This window comes from Mauremys reevesii, linkage group 4 (assembly GCF_016161935.1).
Source record: "Mauremys reevesii isolate NIE-2019 linkage group 4, ASM1616193v1, whole genome shotgun sequence".
Taxonomy (NCBI): domain Eukaryota; kingdom Metazoa; phylum Chordata; order Testudines; family Geoemydidae; genus Mauremys; species Mauremys reevesii.
Genome location: NC_052626.1, coordinates 20,818,265 through 20,841,269, shown reverse-complemented (window position 1 = coordinate 20,841,269; position 23,005 = coordinate 20,818,265). Strand labels below are relative to the sequence as shown.

The window sequence follows — 23,005 nt, the reverse complement described above, 5'->3', positions numbered from 1 at the left end:
ACTGAGGCTTTCCAGTGTGCTTTAGTCACTACTATGTGATGTTTGTAACCGACCATCCACATCGCGAGCCAGATTCCAATGCTGAATGTCTGCAGATCTCTGTGCACAAACAAGGCAGCAACAACCAAGCCCAAAGCTAACATGTCTGGGTTATAGGCTGTGAATGCACAGATCTGGCTAATGCCTAGAGCTGCCCTAAGTTGCTTTAAACTCAGCTGGAGGGGGAAACTAATGGTACCAGTTTAAGTACTGAGAGTGCATGGCATACCTGAAAGTATACAAGAGGGCTGCTCTGAGGCATTGAACTGGGGCCCTCTAGACTTAAGATCATGCATGTGCACAATTTGTGCTAAAGAGCCAGGCTCTGAAGGTAGGGTTAAGGGACCCAAGAACCTCTGAATGCTAAGTGGCAAGGGGGTGCAGAAGGGTTACAGGAATCACCTGATTCTGGTCTGTACATTCTGGTTCACCAAAGAATGTCATGTGACGTCTCAAATGGAAGCTGATGTCACACTGGTCATCAATATCTTTGTGACGCGGGTATGTATAGATACTCTGGAAGGAGTTGTGCCTATATGCAGAAAATATGTTTTTAAAGTCTGTATCCAGGTATTAGTCAACAGGAAAAGTGACAAACGGGTTGTCTGTCAGACAGGAGATGCCTATCCATTTACATGTAAACTGAGCATTGTCTCATTCACAGTGGGTCCCCTATCGCCAGTCTGAACTGAATGCAAATGAAGGATTGTAAGACAGAACCTTAGATATAATCTAACAGGAAGTGAAGCACAGCAGGGAAGAAGAGAGCCTTATCTGGAGGTGCATAGCTTGAGTATATTGGGGATTGGAGGGAACAAAGGCCCCCTTCAGTGGGGGAGTAAAAGGGCTGCCATCAGGGATCAAAGCGCTTTTGCATCGTGAAACAGGAGTCTCAGCCAGGCTTGGTTGAAAACTCTGGAGAGAACTTTGGGTGAGATACGCTTCTTTAGACAGGAGGGTAACTTGGCACTTAAGGTTAGTATCTAGAAAGCCTGTTATGATTTTGTTTTTATGTCACCATTTGTTTTCATATTCTTACTCACTATCACTTGAATCTCTAGTCTCTGATAATAAACTTATTCTTGTTTTCACTATAAATATATCTGTGTGCTGTGCTATGGTGGTAAACAAAATGCTGGTCCAGAGTTGTCTCTTACAAGCTCGGGTGTCCTGTTCCTTTGGGAGCAGCAGGCCTCACTCTAAATTCTGTGAGAGTTTAGTGGACAAGGGGCTATTCATGCCGGGAACTCTCAGAGTATTTGGAGGTTGGTGTGTACCTATCGCTACTTGTATAGAGAGAGGGCGGTCTGTGGAGGCCTGGAAGGCCATGCCCATGCTGCCAGGGGCTCTTGTTTTCAGGGACCTGATCCACAGCAGGCATAGACAAGATTGCTTCATGCACAGGACAGGTGGTGGTGAGGTGCCTCACAACCCTGGTTACACTGGGGTGCAACAAAGGTTATTACAGACTTGCCTCCTCTGTCAATTCGACAGAGTGGGGCATACAAAGGGTGCCTAAGAGTGACTCATGAGACACAGCAATATCCCAGCATTACATAGATCCCATGTAAGTCTTACTGCTTAATTCTGCTCTTGTCTGTTTCTTTTCTTTGACTAGTTACTCCTCCACCTTCCGAAAACCAGTTACTGCCAAGGTGAGATATCTGAGCCCAATGAAAAAATGGCGTCTCCGACAGAACCAGCCTCCCCAGTAAAAAGCACTGAGGATGAAGGAACTGATTCTGTTTCTGAACTGAATAGCTCACCCTTGAACAATCTGGAGGCAAAGAGCCCCGAAAATGCTCTCAAAAGAATGTTAAGCTTCAGGAGAAGTAAACGAAGTCCAGCCAAAGACAAAGATGAAAATAAGAAGATACCTGAGCCAAGTGAAAAAACAGCATCTCCAACAGAACCAGCCTCCCCAGTAAAAAGCACTGAGGATGAAGGAACTGATTCTGTTTCTGAACTGAATAGCTCACCCTTGAACAATCTGGAGGCAAAGAGCCCCGAAAGTGCTTTCCAAAGAATGTTAAGCTTCAGGAGAAGTAAACGAAGTCCAGCCAAAGACAAAGCAAGTGAAGACTCTGGAACCCTGAGAAGAAACAAAGGCCTTTTAGCGAAAGTCTTCCAAAAAAAAGAAGAGGACAGCAGTGCTAAAAACATGACTGACACCAGTGTGAACAAGAGTGGGGAGAATACAGGGGCAGAGTTCGTTCAACAACAACCTCTCTCAGGTAAGAGGTGAAACTATAACCCACTGTAAAAACACTTGCTAGGATTCTAGTAACATTCAATCAAAGTAGATTCTGCAGGGCCCCAGCGCAAAAGAGCGTTGAATGAAATGGACCTGCCTGGTCCCTTGCAAGGTCTTTTTGGAGTCTTCAAAGGCTGAGCACAGAGAACAGGTCTCCCAGATACCAAGGGAGAGCCCATGAATGGGATGTTCTGCAGCCCCCTCAAATGGTATTTTATTAGCATTGAAGGATCCTCAAGAGGGACACTTGTCTTGATACATCCCTTTAATTTGCTATTTCTTACAGTAATGCTGCTGCACTCTTTTTTTTTTCAGGCCAAGTCAGAAGGGTGCGCACTCACATGGGCCATGTCCACTCTAGGAAAATGGGTCTATGTTAACTGACCTTGACCTAACCATATCTCTTGCCTAGAGTGGACGCATTGCAATGCCTTTCAGCCTGACTAAGCAACACTTCTAACTGCTTAGCCAAGGTAAAAGGCATCACAGTGTTTCCACTTAGGAAAAAGGATTGAGGTGAATCAATACACCCTGACCTAACCTCGACCCACATTTCTAATCTAGACAAGACTCAGAGTCATCATTGTTGATGCGATTGTATGGACAGGTTAGAAGAGCTGTGTGGCAACTGTGAGATCTATATCAGTGAAGGTGCTTAAACGGCTTCACATTGTTACAGAGCGAGCTTTGTAAAATGGATCTGAGCCCATCATGTCAGCTTTGCACACCTACTGGCCTAGATTCACAGATCATGACCAGAAGGCACCATTATGATAATCTAGGCTCACCTCCTGCATAAACTTGCGTCATTGTATTTCACCAGTAATCCCAGCACTGAGTCCAATCACTTGTGTCTGAACTAGTGCATCTCCGTTAGAAAGACACCCAATCTCGATTTAAAGATTACAGCTGATGGAGAATCTCCCACACTCAGTGGTAAGCTGGTCCAGTGGTTAATCGCCCTCATTGTTTTAAAAAAAGCAGGTTTTATTGCCAGTTTGAATTGGTTGACCTTCAGTTTCCCCAGCCATTCTATCGTATTGGGCCTTTGGGTGCTAGATTAATGAGCCATTTAGTATAAGAGCTCTCTTTCCTGCCTAGATGCTTACAGTGATCAAATTGCCTCTTCAACTTCCTCTTTGATAAACTGACTGGACTGAACTCCCTTAGCCACATCACCACACGCAGAGCTCCTGTTTAGAGGGCTCAACTTCCCAGTGACCTCTGGGAGCCAGAAGATGCTCCAGAATAGGAGTCTCTCACACAGCAGCAAGGATCTCAGCTGTCACACCACTGCTGCATCCAGAAAGGCAGTTTTGTACACTCTCTATTTCTGGTTAGCAAGTGAAATTAGACTCATGACTGAGCTGTAGTTCTTGCTGCGACAGTGGGAAATGGAAAATTTAATTGGGATCAGCCCCTTTTGGGACTCTAGTGTTCCATGATTATCAGGGCCAGCTCCAGGCACCAGCGAAGGAAGTAGGTGCCTGGGGCAGGGGCCAGGGCCAGGGCCAGGTTTTTTGCTGCCCCCAGCAGACAAATAAACAAACAAAAATTCCGAGAGCACAACTGCTGAAGTAAAAAAAAGAAAATGAAAACCTCCTGGAATGCCGCCCCTGGAATTGTGCCACCCAAGCACGTGCTTGGTTTGCTGGTGCCTAGAGCCGGTCCTGCCTGGGACGGCCAATAGAAAGATGCGGCACTCGGTCCGTTAGCGCGGCAGCATGTCCGGGTCTGCGGCAGCAATTTGGCTGCAGGTCCTTCACTCACACTCTTCCACTTTGGTAGCACTTCGGTGGCAGCTCAATCCGGTTTTTCTTTTTTTTTTTTTTTTTTTCCCCACCACTTGGGGCGGCAAAAAAGCTGGAGCCGGCCCTGATGATGATCACAGTCCAAATGGTGCATCAACCAACAAAATTTGGTTCGAATTATTACTAGCAAACTACCTTCACTCCTATGGCGTGGCGAGGTATAACGCTGGCTGTTTGTGGTCCCTTAGAACTGTGTTTTCAAGGCACTTTTATCATCGTTTTTCAAAAACTGCACAGTAGATAACTCAGCTGAGTGGGAATGTAAAAGGAAGGCACCCACTCCTAAAGTGACTGTGAATGAAAGGTACTTGGATTTCCCCCATCCCTCCCAGCCCAGGTAACAGCATGCAGTGCTTGGAAACCAGCATTCCAGTGAATCGTCAGTACCTAGTAGTTATGTGCATGTCTGTAAAATGACTGTGTTGTGCCAGCCATGGTGGGGCTCCTTTGGCTTCAGGGAAGTTACAGTGGGGATGAGTCAGACCCATTCTTTGAGATCTTTTTAGCAGACTCATGCAAATATTATTATTTCTATTACAATAGCACACAGGGGCCTCACCTGAGATCAGGGCTCCGTTGTACTGGGCATTGCGCAAACATACATTGGAGAACCCTTGCCCAGAAAAAAGTTACAATGCAGACAAAGGGAGAGAAGGGGAAAACAGGCACATGATTTGCCCAAAGTCACAAGCATAGCAGTGGTGGAGCTTGGAGACAGGGATCTAATCCCAGCTCTCAGTCCCGGGCTCTCTCCAGCAGATCTTGCCTCCTCTGATGACTTGATGTAGTGGTCTTATGTTCAGTGTGAAATCTGCACAGCCAGACTGATTTACAGTGACCCCTACAGGAACAATGCCATATGACTCATATTTGCTTTAAAATACACCGTGCAAACCAGAAATATCACCACAAATAAGATCTCCAGTCTGAAATATATTTAAGCAGAGATAGGCCTCTGCTGCCAAACTCAAGTTTAGACCCAAACAGAAGTTTGGGAGTGTTCGGAGCAAGAGTTTTAGGTTGGTCCCATCTTGGAGTTTGAGATATACCTCTACCTCGATATAACGCTGTCCTCAGGAGCCAAAAAACCTTACTACATTATAGGTGAAACTGCGTTATATTGAACTTGCTTTGATCCACCGGAGCGCGCAGCCCCGCCCCCCTGGAGCACTGCTTTACCGCGTTATATCCGAATTCATGTTATATCGGGTCGCGTTATAGCGGGACAGAGGTATACTTTAATTCCCGAGTGCCATTTCCATAGCTCACAAGAGCTGCTGGGACGGTATGAGCTTTGGAAGAAGTTGGTTCTTCATTCTGGGTGCAATTCACATCACTGGTACAAAGCCCAAGAGATCAGGTTCATGCAGGCGAAGTACCAGGCGATGGATAGATACAGTCAGCCTCCAGCTCAGAGCTGCACTCCAGCCCTCCCAACATCTGGGTTAGAACAGGGGCACTACCCCTGTGCACCAGTAGCATAGGGGGCTAGGACCATTGGATCATATCCCATGGGGGAGGGTTTCAGAGCCCAGGCTCCAGCCCAAACATCTACATTGCAATTTCGTAGCCCCGCAGCCCAAGCCTTGCGAGCCTGAGTCAGCTGATCTGGGCCAGCTGCGGGTCTTTCATTGCAGTGTAGACATACCGTGTGAGACATGGCTCTGATATTTCAATGATTTCATCTGAACAGTTTTTCTCCTCTATGTCAAACACGAGTTAGGGAGATTAAAGGTGACCTGTCACATACGTGCAGCTGGAATGCCACTCTTCACGCAGGATGCAGTAGAGAGCCAAAGCAGCCCCTGACTCAGACACTGCTCTCTCCTGTGGTCTTTACTGTTGTAATAGACATTAAATATCTAAAAGTAAACTCATAATCTGCTCTCTCCCCCACCCATGTTCTCTCTGCAGTCATGGAAATAAATGAACTTATTCAGAAAAAGCAACTTTTGGAGGCATATGCAAGCATCAGGTGTTTGGAGAAAGAAGTTATATCTGAAAAAGAGGCCAAGAAATATGAAGACAATCCTATAGAATATGCCCGGAAAGTCAAGGATGTGGATATGCTTTGTAACTCTGTCGCTAACTCAATCAAATCCATTGTGGAGGAAACACTTGATCAGTTCGATCTAGATGAAAGTTTGTTGACTTCTATGGTGACTGTAATCTCCAAGGAAGAAGAAGCTCATGCTGATGTACATAGCCCTGGCTGTTCAGAATCGGACTGGGTTGGCAGACCCAGAAAATGGCGAGATGTGTGGAAGGAAGCTGTCAGAGGGAGTGCTGAAAAGAGAGTCCGTAAGGTGCCTATTTCATTGAAGGAGGACAATGATTCTTGGCTCGCTATCCATTTAGGGTTCCTCAGAAAATACGTTAGTGAAGATTTATTGAAAATCAAGCAGTCGGTACAAAAGTGTTACCCAGATGACTATAAAGTTTGTGGAAGATACTTTGAGTCCTTTCACAGTGCCATTTCTTCACACCTGCAAGCTCTCTTGCAGAGACCCTTGGAATTCAATGAACTTTACGCATTACTTGATTGGGTTGTTAACACGTACTATAGGTAAGCTACTATTCCCCATGCCAAGTCTCTCTCCTCCAAGTAATAATTTGGCTCTTTAAATCTGCAAGGCACTTCAAGACACTTAGTTATTCTTGGGTTCCCATGTGAGTAAGACAGATGCAACCACTTGAACTATAACGGAACGTACCAGTCCGATCAAAGATAGAAGCAAAGGCTTGTGCGTAAGATGCTTACCACATGCAGCCACTGTACATTTAGATTGCCTTGTTTCTCTTAGTCACTGATTTGCAGTGCTCACGATACCCATAAGTTCCACTTGCCAATGTTATATTTCAGCTCTAAGAAAGCTCAGTTCCTCTCCATGGAAACATTTTGCAAAGTGCAGCCTCTATTAGCAGATCTTTCCTGCCGTAGTGTATGGTGCGTGGAGGCGCTCTGGGCTGCACCTGTTTAAGTTGTGATGCAGGTTGGAAAGAATCCACACTGCCACCTGTCCCTGTTGGTAGGGTGACCATATGTCCTAGTTTGGCTGGGACAGTCCCTTTTTTAAGCTCTCTCCTGGCCGTCCCGACCTTTTTGGCAAAAGTGGGCATTTGATCTGTTGGCAAGAGCAAGCGGGTGGGGTACAGAGGAACATGCGGGTGTGGGGGGCGAGTGGTGACACCCTGCCTGGGCAGGGGGAGAGGAAAGGCTTGGGCGGGGAGCAGGCAGGGCTCGGGCAAGCAGTGACACCAGCCCCACCAGGGAAGGGGGCTCGGGTGATCAGCTCTGGCCAGCCCCACATGGCGAGAGGGAGGGCTCAGGCTAGCCCCATGCAGTGTCCCATTTTCCCTTTGGGAAATATTGTCATCCTACCTGATGGCCACCCCCGAACATGGCTATGTGGGACACCACTAGATGGCATTAGCCCAAAGAAAAAGAGGAATTGGCTCAAATAAATAACTTTAGAGGTGTGGGGTCTCAGCACCTCTAAAAATTATTTACAGCACAGTAGTAACCCAGCCGTGCTTGGTGGTATACAGAGTACAGATACACAAGACGACAGTGGGGCTGGCACTGACAGCTTACTGAGTCTAAGGGCTTGTCCACATGGTACAGCAATGTGCACTACAGGGGTGCGATGTCTAAAACGCACCAACATGTTGTGCGACAAACTGGCCCACATTGACCTGGCTGGTGCATTCTGAGGGCAGTAGACAGGCCAACCAGCACATGAAGGGCATTCCAATGACACAGAAATAAACACAAAAGCAGTTGCAAAAGAGGTGGATAGATTGGGCCACTTCTATAGAAGTGTTTAACTATTGATTGAGGAGCATAGTTTTATGCATCCCTGTTTGAATATGGTGATTTAAATTTCATTTTGTGTGAAGTTGTTTACTTAAACAGATGTCATCAACTTGAAATCTAGCCATAAGTTTCGAGCACTTTCAGATTTAAAAATTTTGTTAAGATGATGTTTAAAAAAAAGTGAACGGTACAAAGTTTAAGCATAGAAGTTTCTAGTTATTAGGGAATAACGTACAGATTATCAAGGGGTGTGAAGTTCGGTTTAAGAGCGGGTGTCGTAAGGAATACATAATCTGCAATATCCCCAATTGGAGGTAAAAGGTTGATGGGTCAAAGTACAGACTTTGAGATATGAGGATATGATGTTCATATAATAGCTATGTTCGGGTGTGGAGTATAATGAGTGGATATGATGATGAAGATGGATTGACCCTCATTTGGTGAGATTTAATGTTCAGGGAGTTTATGGTTCCAGTTCATATGATCCAATGGAGAAAGTCTCTTGGTCCCTTTCTCGTAGTCGAAGAACGATGTCACTCCGGCTCATGCCTCCTACTACATCTGCCTGAATCCCCTTGCCAGTTTTTTGTGACTTTACAATTGCATTTTTCTTATTTTAAGAAATATTTGCCCTCTCATTACTGTTTGTAAAACCCACATAAACAGAGGAATCTGATTACACAGACGTGAGACTGAAGCTGATTATACCAAACATCCTGTCAAAATAAACTAAAGCAAACAAACTAAAAAGCAAAATACATTTCTCTTTCATATAAAGTCATCTGAGTCTTTACTTGCAACAGCAGTGGGTAAAAAAAATTCAGACAGAAAGGTGCTATCTAGCTTGGGTGTACTTTTAAATGAACGACACATTCATGGAGCATGCTGGAATACACACTACTTGTACAACTAATGACATCTTATACATTCCCAACCCACAAATTTGGCCGGATGACAGGGCAACACCACCAACTCTTTCCTAATAAGCTCCCTCTGCATTAGCCTGCCAGAATCCAGACTTGATACAGTGCCGTTTTCATTCAACTTAGATCTGATCTTGCACTCCATACTCAGACCTAATTGCAATTTATGGGAGTTTTGAGTACAAGATAAAGCCCCTTATGAGATGTTGTCATTGCAGCTGACTTCCGGATATAGCTCTAGTAAACAGTTAGTAATTCATGTTCCACATTCAAGGAGGTTACAAACATTTTCTCTTCCTTTCTCATCCCATATTTAGAAGACAGTGTTGTAAATTGATCTTGCTTGTGCAGAGTATGGATGGGTTGTGGGATAGCACATTGGAATATCGTACAATATTGAATCATAATGGCACCCAATAATGGATTTTTTGCTATTGAGTAAGCAACACATCTATTTCTACCCCAAAGTGGTACTCTACCTTCCCACTAATCAGCTGTCATGTATTTCATGATAACTCATGGGAGAAATGAGTGGTAAAGTAAAGTAGTTTATCAATTCAATGCCCTTTAAAATCAGCCTCTAGTTCAGCATCCACCTACTTCTTCCGTATGCAAGGAAATGTTTCTCATGTCCAAACTTGTTTGTACCCTTGCATGATTTCCAGACACTGCCCTTTGGAATATCACCCAGATGAGCTGAGCTGTGATCTTTCATTGTTTTCTTCACAAGGAAATAGATGCACAGCGTGACCAGCTAACACCAAAGAAAACAAAAACAATGTTACTGGAACAAGCTCTAGAAAAATCCGAACAACTCATTGTTAAATGAATCAGTTTCGTGTTTTTTGTTTATTTAATAAAAAGTAACTTTTCATTTCCAAGCAACACAGGGGTTTCATGCTTTCTAAACTGGGCTGAAACCTAGCCACGATTTTGCTGCATCTGACAAAGGGGGTATTCACCCACGAAAGCTCATGCTGCAAAACGTCTGTTAGTCTATAAGGTGCCACAGAATTTTAAATAGCGAGGAATGGTTTCTTGCTAAAGCCTGAAAGCATGCCACATAGTTTAAGCTTTAAGTAAATTTCATACAAGATGATAATTATGTAGCTGGTGCAATATAAATATTCCATTTACTTACTCTCCAAGGCAACCTAATGTGTTCATTTGAATTTTGTAGCGAAACTCTCCTGGGACACCCTGATCTCCAAGCGGAGGTAAAGACGGAGAATCTCCCTCAGTTGTTACCATCAGAAACTTGGGATAAACTGAAAAAGGACTACAAGGATTCACTAGCGGTAAGACTCTGGGGCCCTGTTGTCGTCTGGCTTATACAGGAGCAAATAATTCCAGCTGCCTTCATAGAATATTCAGCTGTCTCCAAAGGGGAACGCTCACCACCAGGGCTGCCTAGTGGTTAGGGGGGAGTACAGCAGGTTGTCTCCTTCCCTGATGTGCCCCCTTGTCCGTTATAACTCTCTCTCATAGGGCTGTCCCGTCTTTTGAGGCTCAGCCCTCCAGCTGGGTCGCACGGCTCAGTCCAGCCCTTTCGGGGTATACCAAATAAAAAGTCTGATCATGCGGAAGGCTTCAGGGCTTTCACCTTAGTTTGGGGACTTGGGACCTGGGAACCTTCAGGGTCTTCCCCAGCTGGATTCTCCACCAAGGTAAACGCTTCGATTGTTGTCCTGTTTTTTGAAGTTGGTAGGGGAGTATGGACCCAGCATTGCCACTGGACTCCAATCCAGGGCCCCGGTGGTGGGCAGCTAAGTTCTGCACCTTGAGGTGCTAAGCAGCTGCCGCTGTGAATCACTTCCTACATAAATCCCCCTTTTCTCCATGGGATGAATTAATGAATGGCAAATAAAGTTTTTGACCTTCACTCTCCATCACCAGTATCTCCTTTGCAGGCTTTGTCAGATCTGCATTGCCAGGTCTCAGGCAGCGAGAGCTCCTACGCAGCACTTCCCCCAGGGCTCAGAGAGACTCCCTTCCACTGTCAACTTCCTCTAAAGGCTCTGCTTCCCCTTTTAAACCTCTCTCCTCATGCAGGCCTCTCAGGTGCAACAGGGTGGGGTCACCAGGGACCAGAGTTGCTTCTTAACCCCTTGTTCTCCAGCATGGGGTTTGCATCCCCCCAATCACAGTCTCTCTTACAGGGTTTGATGCTGCAATAGGCTGAGCACCCTTGACTCCTATTGGTATGGGGCACTCAGCACCAGGCAGAACCTGGCTTTAAATGAACAGAAAGAGGAAATGGAAGCCCGCTATCTAAATGTGGTACTTGATTCCAATCTATTACACTGATGTGAACGCAGAGTAACTCCAGTGAAGTTACACATTATACAGACACGTGGACAATTCACAACCATACTTAGCCAAGTTTAAGGGAAACCCCCTAGAAAATATAATAGACTCATTTAAATGAGATATTTCAAAAATATGACCAGTGGATGTTGCTTATTTATGTTTTTTAAAATTCCACTTGTGTTTTGAACTTACTGCAGTGACAAGATTCATTACAGACTGATCAACTCTACCAGGTCTATGCCACAAAGTTTTGCTGGCATACCTGTGTTGGTCAGGGGTGTGAAAATCCACACCCTTAACCAATATAGCTATGCCAGCACCTCCCCTTCTTGTGTAGATGCAACTATGCCAGCCAAAGAGGCCTTTTTCCAGTTAAATTCGTCGTTTGGGAAGGTGTAAGTGCACCAGCAAAAGATCACGTTATGCCAGTGTAAGCTGTAACTCCACCACTAGGGGGCTCTGCTGGTATAGCTATATTAGTATAGCTGCAAAGCCTTTCAAGAAAGTTGCACCTATTTTGCTCAGTCAGGTATCTTGGCTCACTTGGCATGTAGGGCTCCCCAGCGTGTCAGAATGTGAAATGCTTTTGAAACTAACATTTGGGGACCAGATTCTGATGTCCTTCCACTGAACAGGATCTTAATTAATCAGTGGGCCCGATTGACTTCAGTGGGACTGCTTACCGAACAAGGCATTATTCAGTACAAGTCAGGGCATCAGAATGTGGCTTTTTATGATTAAAATCAGCCTTTCCCACCCTTTCTCCTACGGACTGTTTTGTTTCACCAGCAGCAGGCAGGGGCGGCAGCTTATATGGGCTCGAGGTGCTTAAGCACCAGGAATATTCAAGGCTGAGGGCTCTGCTCCACCAATATTTGGAGCTGAGTTTCTCCCCTGCCCCCACCTCGCAGCTTCCCTGCCTGAAAGAAAACAGCCAGTGCCTCTCTCCTTTGTTTGTGCTACTTCCGCCTAAGGCTATAGAGATCAGCTGCCGGCAGCCTCTTGGAGCACTGGGGGAGGGGAAGAGGGAGAGAGGAGGAGGAAGGAGGCACACAGGTGCTTGGGAGCTCTCTCCCCCACCCCCGGCACCCAGGGGCAGCAGCAGGGGTGGGGAGGCCACACATGATGGCAACCCCCCGCCCCAGTGTGACAAACTAGGAATGTTCTTAGTGTTTTCTCTGAATACTGTGTTGGTGCCTCAGTGTCCCCTATGCAGTTCTTAAGTATGTAGGTGGTGGATCAGGGTGTGTGATTGCTACAGAGTAAAGGGCCAGTGCACCTAAATGCCTGGCACTCTGTCTCCTAGCAACTGATGGCCTGGGGCCCTCCTCTGCAAAGGTGCCAGCTGAAGGTGTTGGAGACAGAGTTCAAGTGACCTCCTGGCCCAGGAAAGGAGCTGAGCAGAGAGGAGGGGCTGGAGGGGGTTTGGGAGTCTGGAGCTGGCTGGGGACGAGGAGTGAAGTGCAGACGGGGGGGGGGTCTGGCTCACTGCCCCCAGAATGGACCCGGCTGAGGGGTCCAGTTCGCTGTACCTACAAGCTCTGTTTTAGACCGTGTTCCTGTCATTGAATAAACCTCTGTTTTACTGGCTGGCTGAGAGTCATGTCTGACTGCGAAGTGGGGGTGCAGGACCCTGTGGCTTCCCCAGAACCCCGCTGGGGCGGGCTCACTGTGGGAAGTGCACGGAGGGGCAGAGGATGCTGAATGCTCCAAGAAGAGACCCAGGAGGTGAAGCCATGTGAGCTTCTTGCCCTGAAAAAGTCTGCTCCAAGGGAGAGGAGGCTCCCCAAAGTCCTGCCTGGCTTTGTGAGGAGCAGTTCCAGAGCTTCTCCTGGGGACTCCGTGACACCCGGTACCCACCATAGGGGAGGCGAGTGGGCTTTCTGGACCTGAGAGAGTCCCTAGGAGCATGTGCAGTGACTGTGGTGCAGAGTGAGTGTGCTGCGGGGGGGAGGGGGGAGAGGAGGGGTCCCTCCCCTGGAGCTTGCTGCTGCCGGTAATGGAGTAGGGTGGGGGGGAGTCCTCTCCGGCCCTAGCCCTGGGGCAGCCTGTCTGCGTCCCAAGTTCCTTATCCCCAGCCCTGCCCCACCCCAGAGCCTGCACCCCCAGCACCCCAACCCTGAGCACCCTCCTGCACTGTGAACCCCTCATCACCAGCCCCATCCCAGAGCCCTCACCTGAGGGGAAAAACGTGCAACTTAAATTTGGTGGTCAGTTTGGAGTATCATTGTGTTTAGCACAATACTTGATTATTTTACACCCCTTTAAAGTATATAACTAGTCGTATACAGGTGTTAAAGTGGGAATGTTCTTAATATTTTCTCTGAATACTGTGGGTGCCTCAGTTTCCCCTATGCATTTCTCAAGGATCTAGATGGTGGGATAAGGGGGTGTGATTGTTGTAGAGCCCTAGAGGGCCAGTGTGATGCTGTCTGCACAGAGAATGGCCGAAACCCTGTCTCCGGGCAACTGATGGCCTGGGCCGCTCTCCTGCAAGCTGCTAACTGAAGGTGTTGGAGAACAAAGAGATCAGGTGGCCTCCTAATGCCTGGAAAAGAGACAAAGGCCAGAGGAGGGAGTGTCAGTGTCAGTGCCAGTGCCTGTGCCTGTGCCTGTGCCTGTGCAGACTTCCGGGAAGTGCATGGTGTGGAAGGGGATGCTGGGATGCTTTGGAACTACTCCATACAAAACCAGTCAGGACTCTGGGGGAGCCTCCTCTCTCTGAGCGTACTGTCTCCAGGGCAAGAAGCTTACACCTTCCTGGGTCTGACCTCAGAGCATTCAGCTTGCCCTTCCACACCATGCGCTTTCCGCAGCGAGTGTGCCCAGGCAGGTCCTGGGGCAACCAGAGGTCCCTGCACCCCAACTCCGCAGTCAGACGTGACTCTCAGCCAGCCGGTAAAACAGAAGGTTTATTAGACAACAGGATCACAGTCTAAAACAGAGCTTGTAGGTACAGAAAACAGGACCCCTCAGTCAGGTCCATCTTGGAGGGTGGGGAGCCTAGACCCAAGTTCTGGGCCTCTCCCTATTTCCCCAGCCAGCTCCAAACTGACACTCCCTCCTCTAGCCTTTGTCTTTCTTCCGGACAAGGAGGCCACCTGATCTCTTTGTCCCCAACACCTTCAGTGGGTACCTTGCAGGGGAAACTGAGGCACCCACACAGTATTCAGAGAAAACATTAAGAACATTCCCACTTTGTCACAACAGGTGCAACAAAATTTAATACCGTATATTGAAGCAGGCAAGTGCTGCTTCTGACTTTCCACTTTTAATTGACCCTTGTAATCTTGTGGTGCCGACGCGTTGTAGCTTCATTTTATATCCGCTTACAGGGTGAGAGCAGGGGGGAGGGAGGGGATGACCACCATTTTGGGCACCACCAAAAATTATACAAACCTGCCGCCTATGGCAGCAGGAGGACAGATTTAATATTCAGGAAGCAGAATTCGGTCCAGTCCTCCCAGTGTCAAACTGGAGTAACTCAAATGTTAATGCTAGAAGGGACTGTTATGATCATCTAGTCTGACTTCTTGCATAATACAAGCCATAGAATTTCACCAAGTTGATCCCACATCAAGCCTGTAGAATACATCTCCTACAAAGACATCCAGTCTTGATTCATAGACTAAGTGATGGAGAATCTACCACAGTCCCAAGTAAACCGTTCCAGTGATTAATTACCTTCACTGCAGAAAATCTGTATCTTCTTTCTAATTAGTGGAGTGATTTCAGCTTGAGAGTAACTGAGTGCCAAATACGATCCTTAAACAGTAATGGTCTCCTGATTTCCATTGGGGTTCTATAAAAATTGTAAAGGGTGTGGAACATATGATTTTTTTATTTTTATTTTTTGATTGCACATGTCAGTTTTATACAGGTGACTAATAGCTAAATGCAGCACACCAGCTAGGTGTTTGTGATTTGTAAGAAGGTAAGAAAAATGTGCTTTGTAGTGAATATTCCAGGTCTCAATTGCTGCCCCCACATAAAAGCCAGCGGGAGGGAGAGATTGTGCCTCCCTGCTCACACTGGTAACCATGAGTCTCATGAACAGTAGGCAGCAGCACCCAGCATTATCTATGGGAGTGAGCACTCACCACCATGAGCAATGGTGGCAAGGTCTCGCCCCAGGAACATCTGCTGCAGAGCTCTTCTTGAACCTTTCCAAGCTCCCCTTGCACGAATGCCTGCGCTTTTCCAGGCTGTGTACTACACAGTGTGTATTTCTTAACCTCTGTTTATTTTATTAATGCTGATCTGTAGGTTTCTATCCCTCTCCTCTTGCTCCCCTTTAACATTTAGGAGAAAATAAAGCACTATTTGGATAACATTCTGAAGCTAGAAACCAGAGAAAAGTGGAAAGAGGAAAAGCAGCCAGAAACCTCACAAACCGAGTACGACTCATCGCTGTCCTTAGATATTCAAACGGTATTTGATTAGCTTGTATAAAGTACATTATTAAATATTACATTCTGGTATGTAGGTGCTGCCTCCTGTGATAATTTATGTTAGTCACACGCTCACAGAATACATTGGGGGGGGAAATGCCGTTTATTACACCTTTTAGTTCTACCACTCGCCTCTTAGCTGCAAATTAAACCTGCTGTCAATTGTGTCACAGACATAATAGGCAACTGATTTTAAAGTCTTAAAAAAAAAAATTCTAATCAAAGAGATTTAAAATGGTTGGTTAGAAAAGCCTCTTTGCTGAAAGAGCTACTTTGTCCCAGGGCTGCTGCAACCTCAGAAATGGTGCTGGTAGAGTGACAGCCACTCCAATTTAAACAATAAGAAAAAACAAAAGCTCCTACTAGCTTCAGGGGCTGCAGGATAATAAAGCCAGGAGGGTTTTGGATTCATTTTCATGACTTTCAAAGGGTTGAATCATTTCAATTAAATAATACTGAGGTGTGTGTGGGGGGGGGGGACCAAAGATTTTTATTCCACTGCCATGACTCACTCTCCATAGAAAAATATTGCACATTTTTGATAACCAGAAAGACAGATTTGAATTGGATTAGCAGAAGGATAGGACGTCGTGGACGGCATTTGAGCAAGATTGTCGCTTGTCTAAGGCCTTGGCTACACTGGTGCTTTACAGCGCTGCAACTTTCTCGCTCAGGTGTGTGAAAAAACACCCCCCTGAGTGCAGCAAGTTACAGCGCTGTAAAGCGCCAGTGTAAACGCGGCTCCCAGCGCTGTAAACTAATCCCCACGGGGAGGTGGAGTACCTTCAGCGCTGGGAGAGCTCTCTCCCAGCGCTGGCGCCGCAACCACACTCGCACTTCAAAGTGCTGCCACGGGAGCGCTCCCGCAGCAGCGCTGTACAGCTGCAAGTGTTGCCATACCCTAACTTTCCAGGAGCAGCTGAAGTTGTGTGACTACGAATTAGGAGGGACCATGGTTGGGGGAGGGGAGAGAAGAGAGAGAGAATTAATTACAATAGTCAAGACAGGAAGTGATTCAAGTACAAATAAGGATTTTGGAGTTAAAAAGGCACCTGAGCTGCTCTCAGTACAGCTTGTGTGAGCTGGAGTCAAAGCAGCTTCAAGCCACTTTTGCAGCTCCCTGATCACTGCTCTGACTCTTAAGTTAGAGCTACATAGCTGCTCTCCACCGGCTGGGAGAGAGGAAACCTTCCACTGTTCCATACACATCTCCCCAGTGTTCAGACCAGCTACTCATGCTGGGTGCTGGGCAGAGAACTGGGCCTTAAACAGGGCTCAGAAGAGAGATTTGCATCAAGGCAGTTCAGGGCTGTTGATAATTCATCTCTGGTTGCTTAGACAGCACATTGAAACATTGGACTGGAATTACCACACCATAAATTGTTGGTCCATTCTGGATTGTTTTAAAAAGAAAGTGCCAAAATAAGCCTGGTAAATATCACGGGGTTCTCCCCCTAGATGCACAGATCACTAACTTTAGTGCTGACCCAAGTTACACAAGTTCACTGGACAAAGGCTTTTCTGCTGTCGTTCTTCCATTCATTGGATTCTCGTCTGACTCTTTTCTAGTTCATTGGACAGCATAAGAACGAATCTGGCAAAATCTTGGAAAGTCTGGAAACTGCAACTCTTGAGGTCAGCATAAGAGAACTGAGAGAATTCATACCAAGGTCAGTGCTGTTTCTGGCAACATATTCCTTCCAAAATGGGTATCCTGGTGCCAACGCCCAGTAGTAGTATCCATACTATGGGCCAAACACTAGCACCGGGCTCGCATGTGCTTGCTTCTAGGAAAATTAGGATTCATCTGAATTCTTGTGAGCCTGACAAACTTAACAGAGGATCTGAGAGATTTCCAAAACAATCAACATACACAATAGTAAATAGACAGATGGGAGCATGAGTCTCCCATACAGCACGGCTCCCATACATCTGATGTCAGCTCTGTAAACAGGGATGGCTGAAAAGGGGTTTTCTATCTGTTAGTATGAACCGGATTTTCAGTTATCTCTGCGGTATGTCAGTACTGGACAACAAAATTAAGAGACACAGGCCTCAATCCTGCATTATTGAAACCAATGAGATCTTTGCCATTAACTTGAATGGGCAAAGGATCAGGCCCAGTATATGCACAACTCATTTCTAGCCCAACTTCTGAATCTCACGTAACTTCACTCAGTTCTAGCAGTGGAGATTATTCTGCCCCTTAGGTGGAATTATGTACTTTCTGCATGGGAGTAGCCACTGGGGTTATGGCTAAATGCCTATATTTTAATACTTCTAATATTCAAGTCCTGGTGTCATCTTTAGTTCTCTAGATCAAATGGATTTGGGACTCCCTGGCAAGATTTGGGTTCCATAGATGAAAAAGTTATTTCCTCATCTTGGGACAGGCCTAAACCTCCTATGGCCCATGGGTTGTTGTATTTAAGTATTCCCAGTTTTCAGATCAGCACTCTGAAGTTGAAAAAAAATAGAAGGACCTTTCAGCATGAATCAACTCAAACAGAGACTAAAAATAATTGTGCATTAACTGATAAAATTTAGCACCTCAGGAATGAGCCAAATGGGTAGTTTGCTATTAAGTATTTTACAAAATCAAGCGTGGAAGACTGAAAATTGCTTTTCTAATATGTGAAATCGTAGCATTTTGTGATGCATGACAGGTCTTTAAAATATTTTAAAGACAATAATTACCTCTCGAGTCTCATCTCTAATCTCCCAGTTACCATAGGGACATCCTGGGGAGTTCACACCAGCAGTTTGTCTGAGATTTTGTTTTTAATAAGAACAATATTTTGGTTTCACCATTAAAAGTGATTGAGCTAAGGATGTTCCTTCCCCCACCCCCTTTTTTTTTTTAAACTTCCTTCCTATAAACTGAGTCCCAATGTGAGTCCCACACAAGGGAAGATAAGCACCTGACTGAATAACTCACTGGAATGTGCTCCCTAACTTATGTGTTTTCTTAGACAGCATATGCAAATGGGAGTTGGCAGTCTGAATAAGTTAATCTAAAACTAACAGAGCAATAAAACAAGAAAGAACCAAAGTAAAGTCTCCATGAGAGTGTACATTGTGTGTCTCCTCCCAAAGTCTGTAGGGACCTCAATGCAAAGTGGCTGCTTGTCTCTGTACACACCAGTGTTCTTAAAGGTGCATTATATAGGAAATATAGACCTGATTCCCCCATATTTTGTCAGTGTGGTGTAAGTGTAGGTGTTTTGCCTTGCTCATATTTGCTTTCTGTTGTAAAATGAGCCTTGAGCTAAAGCACTTTCCTTCGGGCTAAAGCAGGTATACATTACACTGCTCCAAAAGCTACAGAAATTACAGGCGTGATTTACAAGCCCACTTATCAATGACACATTTCATCACTCATAACTAAAGATCAGAATTTTCACCTATACCCTTTCATGGGGAAACATTTCTGGAATCCATCCTGAGCTTTGCTGATTTCAGATTCAAGCAAGCCCATAGCCAAACAATGATTATCTATGGTATTATATATTATCTAGATGACCTCCTGAGGTCCCTTCCAACCCTGAGATTCTATGATATCTTCCTCTAACGCACATGCACACCACCTGCTAAGGTAAAAAATGCAAGTACTTTGAGAACGGCATGGGCAAGCAGTGAATGTCTCTTTATCCCCATGTACATGCAGCAAGGTCACTGCAGCTCTATTAGTTAAAGAGTTCATTAAGAACTCTACCCTGTTTTATTTACAACCAGCAGCAATGACTTCTTCTGAAATTTCTGCTGCAGATTCAGGAAGGCATTTGTGGAGTGGTACAAAGAGAGAGAGGATTCGTTGTTTGTGCCATATTTAGTAGCCTACGTTAACAGCTTCCGTGACCTGATGTAAGTCTGCATTTCCCTTATAACATTTTTATGATTTTGGAGGTGGGGGGGGGGAGGATGTCTGTTGGATCTTATGGTTTAGCAAAGAAAGAAGGAAGAAATTATGTCCCACCAGAGTCAATGGGCCAGAATCATCCTCGGTGTAACTGCAGGGCAACAATGGTGTTATGCCAGGGATGGATTTGGATGAGTTACTCCTGATTTGCATAGCAGTGCTTATTTCCCAGGGTAGAATTTAGCTCAGAGTTAGGGACACAGATGAAAGCTCAGTTTGTCTGGGAAATGGGGAGGGAGTAACAGAAATGTTTGGTGTTCAGAAGAGGGTTTTAGATTCCAGCCCATTTGCAGATTTCAAAGACACATGGCCATGGTTTAAAAAACAAGTTAAAAGAGCGTGTAAACATCAGCATAATCTGATGGTTGCTCCCTTTGGCCTTAGAACAACTGCACAGAAAACATTTAGCCTGCAGAGAAACTCTCAACACAATTGCTGGCTGTGGTGATTTTTAGGGATTTGCGTATGTCAAAGGCAGCTTTAGAGTCAGGTTTTCAAATCAATAATAAAGCCTAGCTTTTATATAGGGCTGTATATCAGCAGATCTCAAAACACTTTACAAAGGAGCTAATAACCCCTGATTAGTGCATGTGCCTATTAGCAATGTCTAACTGCCAAATCAGCATGCTGCAGTTTGGCTGAAATTCACCCCACCTGTAGAAAGCCAGAGGGTTCAGGCTCTAAGCGGATGAAGGTCAGAGGTGAAATCCACCCCCCAGCTCAGGACCAGGGCTGCCTCACTCTCCGGGGCTGCTAGACCAGTCTGGGCGGGACTAACAGCTGCTGCTTCCATGAGGCACTGGGACCAGGGGAATCTACAGCCTCTCCCACACCCTGCTTCTAGATCAGTTGCGAGCACGTAGATGGTACAAAGACTCTCCTGCATGGCCTGGCCACACCCACCCACCCCACACAATGCATAAGAGGTTTTGCACTGGCCCTGTGCAGCAGGGGTGAATTTCATCCTACCGGATTTGTGCAGCCAACTTTTGCACATACCCATATCTGGGGTCCTTTGAAAACAAAACCCTTTCAGGTATATCACGGTGTTTATCGTTTACCCAGATGCTCAGAGAACTCAAATTCCACATCCCTAAAGGTGATGGGAGATGCATCACATACAGGGCCGGTGCAGCCACTTAGGCAAACTAGGCAGCTGCCTAGGGCGCCTAAAAGCCTGTTCAGGCACGGGGGTGGAGTGGAAGTGAGCTGGGGCGGGGTGGCCACCCACAGTAACAGGGGGGCGCACAGGGGAACCGCTCCCCACCCCAGATCACCTCCACTCTGCCTCCTCTGCTGAGCACAGACCCCGCTCATAGGCCTGGTCTACAGTGCACCACTGACCGCTCTGGACAGCATTCTCTCTCGGATGCACTGGCCAGGTACAAAAGAAAAAGAAAACTTTTTTTTTCATTTCCTGCTTCGACACAGTGTGAGAGAGATCTCATCATCACAGGTGACCACGCTCTCTCATCAGCAGTTAACAATGCTGTCTCCTGAGAAAAAAAAAGAGCCCCAGCATGGACCGCTCAGGAGGTAATGGATCTGAGTATTTGAAAGAATTTCTAAGTCGATGACGGATAAGGCCACAGCAGGGTGCAGTGCAGTGTGAGAAGAAAAAAGAGAGACAAGCCAAGCCCTAAAAAAAAAAAAAAAAAACGGAAAGGTCGGGGCAGGTCGAAAAACATGCCGCTTCTATGCTGATGACCGTGGATTCCGGGGGGGGTTGTAATCTCTGCATGTCTGAGGATTATGCAGACGGGGAAGATGAAGAGGAAGAAGAAGAGGAAGAGTTTGTTAACATGTCGGGGATTGAGAGGAAATCCTCCAGGGACATCTGAAGCATCCGCTCTTTATCTTGTTCTGTTATCCTCAGCAAAGTGATATCGTTCAGGATAACCTGGTTAAAAATTAGCAGGCTAGGCGCGTTAGTGCCCCGTTTGGGGGGGGGGGGTATCACTGAGACAGTGTGGCTTACCCCGCATGCATGCTGAAAGCTGAATTGCCTGACCTGATGTGTCTGTGAGATCTGTAAACCCAGAGCTGCAAGCGGTCACTATTAAGATGAAACTAGGTGAATAGTGATGTTCACTGTGAAACAGTATAACCATTGTTCTGTAAAATGTATCTTTCTAAATATTTATCTCATGAGATGTTCTCGGATATTATGGAGTTACACGCAATGAAAGAGCTCATCTGAATGAGTGGAAGGACGTGGTTTCAAATTACAGGAAAGAGGCCAGTGAACGTGAGGACAGGAGGGACAAAGAGAGATGATGAGGCGACAGGGAAGCCGGCAGGAAAATCAGCAGGTGCGGCAGGAAAGATCAGCGGTGGCGGGGATGCACTCTGGGGCTGCTGCGTGATCAACAGCAGGATCACAGAGCCCGCTGCAGCCCTGTATAACCACCCTCCCCCTCACATGTTCCTTTAGCCTCTCACCCAGACGTAAAGAACGGGGGGGGAGGGCTCTGCACCCGCCCACTCCACCCCGTGGACAGCCCAACCAGAAGGATATAATGAATCAATAAAGAATTCATGCTTTTAAATATAAGTGACTTTATTTACTGAGTCAATCAAGGGGTTGGGTGTTCATCAACAAACACAGCAGTCAAATCAGCCAGGTGATTTGCCTCAGCCTCCCACCCCGCCATAAGAGATTATGGAGAATACAGCAAGCAGCAATAACATCCAAATGCACATTCCACCACCATTCTGCACTTGCTCAGCCTGTAATTGAACAGATCCTGACCACTGTCCAGGCTGCCTGTGTATGGCTTCATGAGCCATGGCATCAAGGGTAGGCTGGGTCCCCAGGATAACGACAGGCATTTCAACATCCCCAACTGTTATTTTCTGGTCTGGAAGTAAGTCCTTTGCTGCAGCCGTTTAAACAGAGTTGAACCTCCTGGCCATCCCACGTGGATGTTTGCCAAGATAGGATATGGTTCCATATCTATCCCCCACAGTTAGGGAATCCCATTGCAGCAAAGCCATCCACTATGGCAGTCACAACCTTGTAGCAGCAGCTTAGTGATTGCAAATTGATTCCGACTGACCGGTAGCTGTCCTGCTCATCTTGGTATTATGCGTTTCAGGGCAGGGGCAAGCAAGTCACAAAGTTCCATGAAATCGCCCCCACACCTGCAACACAATGCGTCCCACCAGTCAGTGCTTGTTTCCATCCACGATTTGTGTATGGAGCTGAGCAGGTCCATGCTTGCTGTGCTATGGCGTCTGATTTTTGCCCCATCAGGCACTGGGATCTCAACCGGAAATAACATGGGATATAGCTACGATAGCTACCCACAGTGCAACGCTCAGAAATTAAGTCTCCTCCAATCGGTGCCACAAGCCTGGGAGGGGAGGAGAATTAGAGCAGCGCCGGCGTGCTCAGTGGAGGAGACCTGGGGCGGGCTCCCCGGGTGGCAAAAGAAATAGTATTTTCAATTCACCTCATACAAGTACTGAAGTGCAATCT

At 46.3% G+C, this 23,005-nt stretch overlaps 1 protein-coding gene across 1 annotated transcript in view; it reads left to right on the top strand.

Moving 5' to 3' along the window:
* Positions 1-490: 490 nt before the first annotated feature.
* Positions 491-23,005, top strand: part of EXOC3L4 (exocyst complex component 3 like 4) — a 39,605-nt gene continuing 17,090 nt past the window's right edge. Inside the window, exons 1-7 of the mRNA XM_039533644.1 lie at positions 491-540; positions 1,658-2,273; positions 6,019-6,670; positions 10,025-10,142; positions 15,460-15,585; positions 17,175-17,275; positions 19,374-19,469. Of these exons, the coding sequence (XP_039389578.1) occupies positions 496-540; positions 1,658-2,273; positions 6,019-6,670; positions 10,025-10,142; positions 15,460-15,585; positions 17,175-17,275; positions 19,374-19,469 (1,754 nt within the window). The 5' untranslated portion in view covers positions 491-495. The remainder of the gene's footprint in view (positions 541-1,657; positions 2,274-6,018; positions 6,671-10,024; positions 10,143-15,459; positions 15,586-17,174; positions 17,276-19,373; positions 19,470-23,005) is intronic.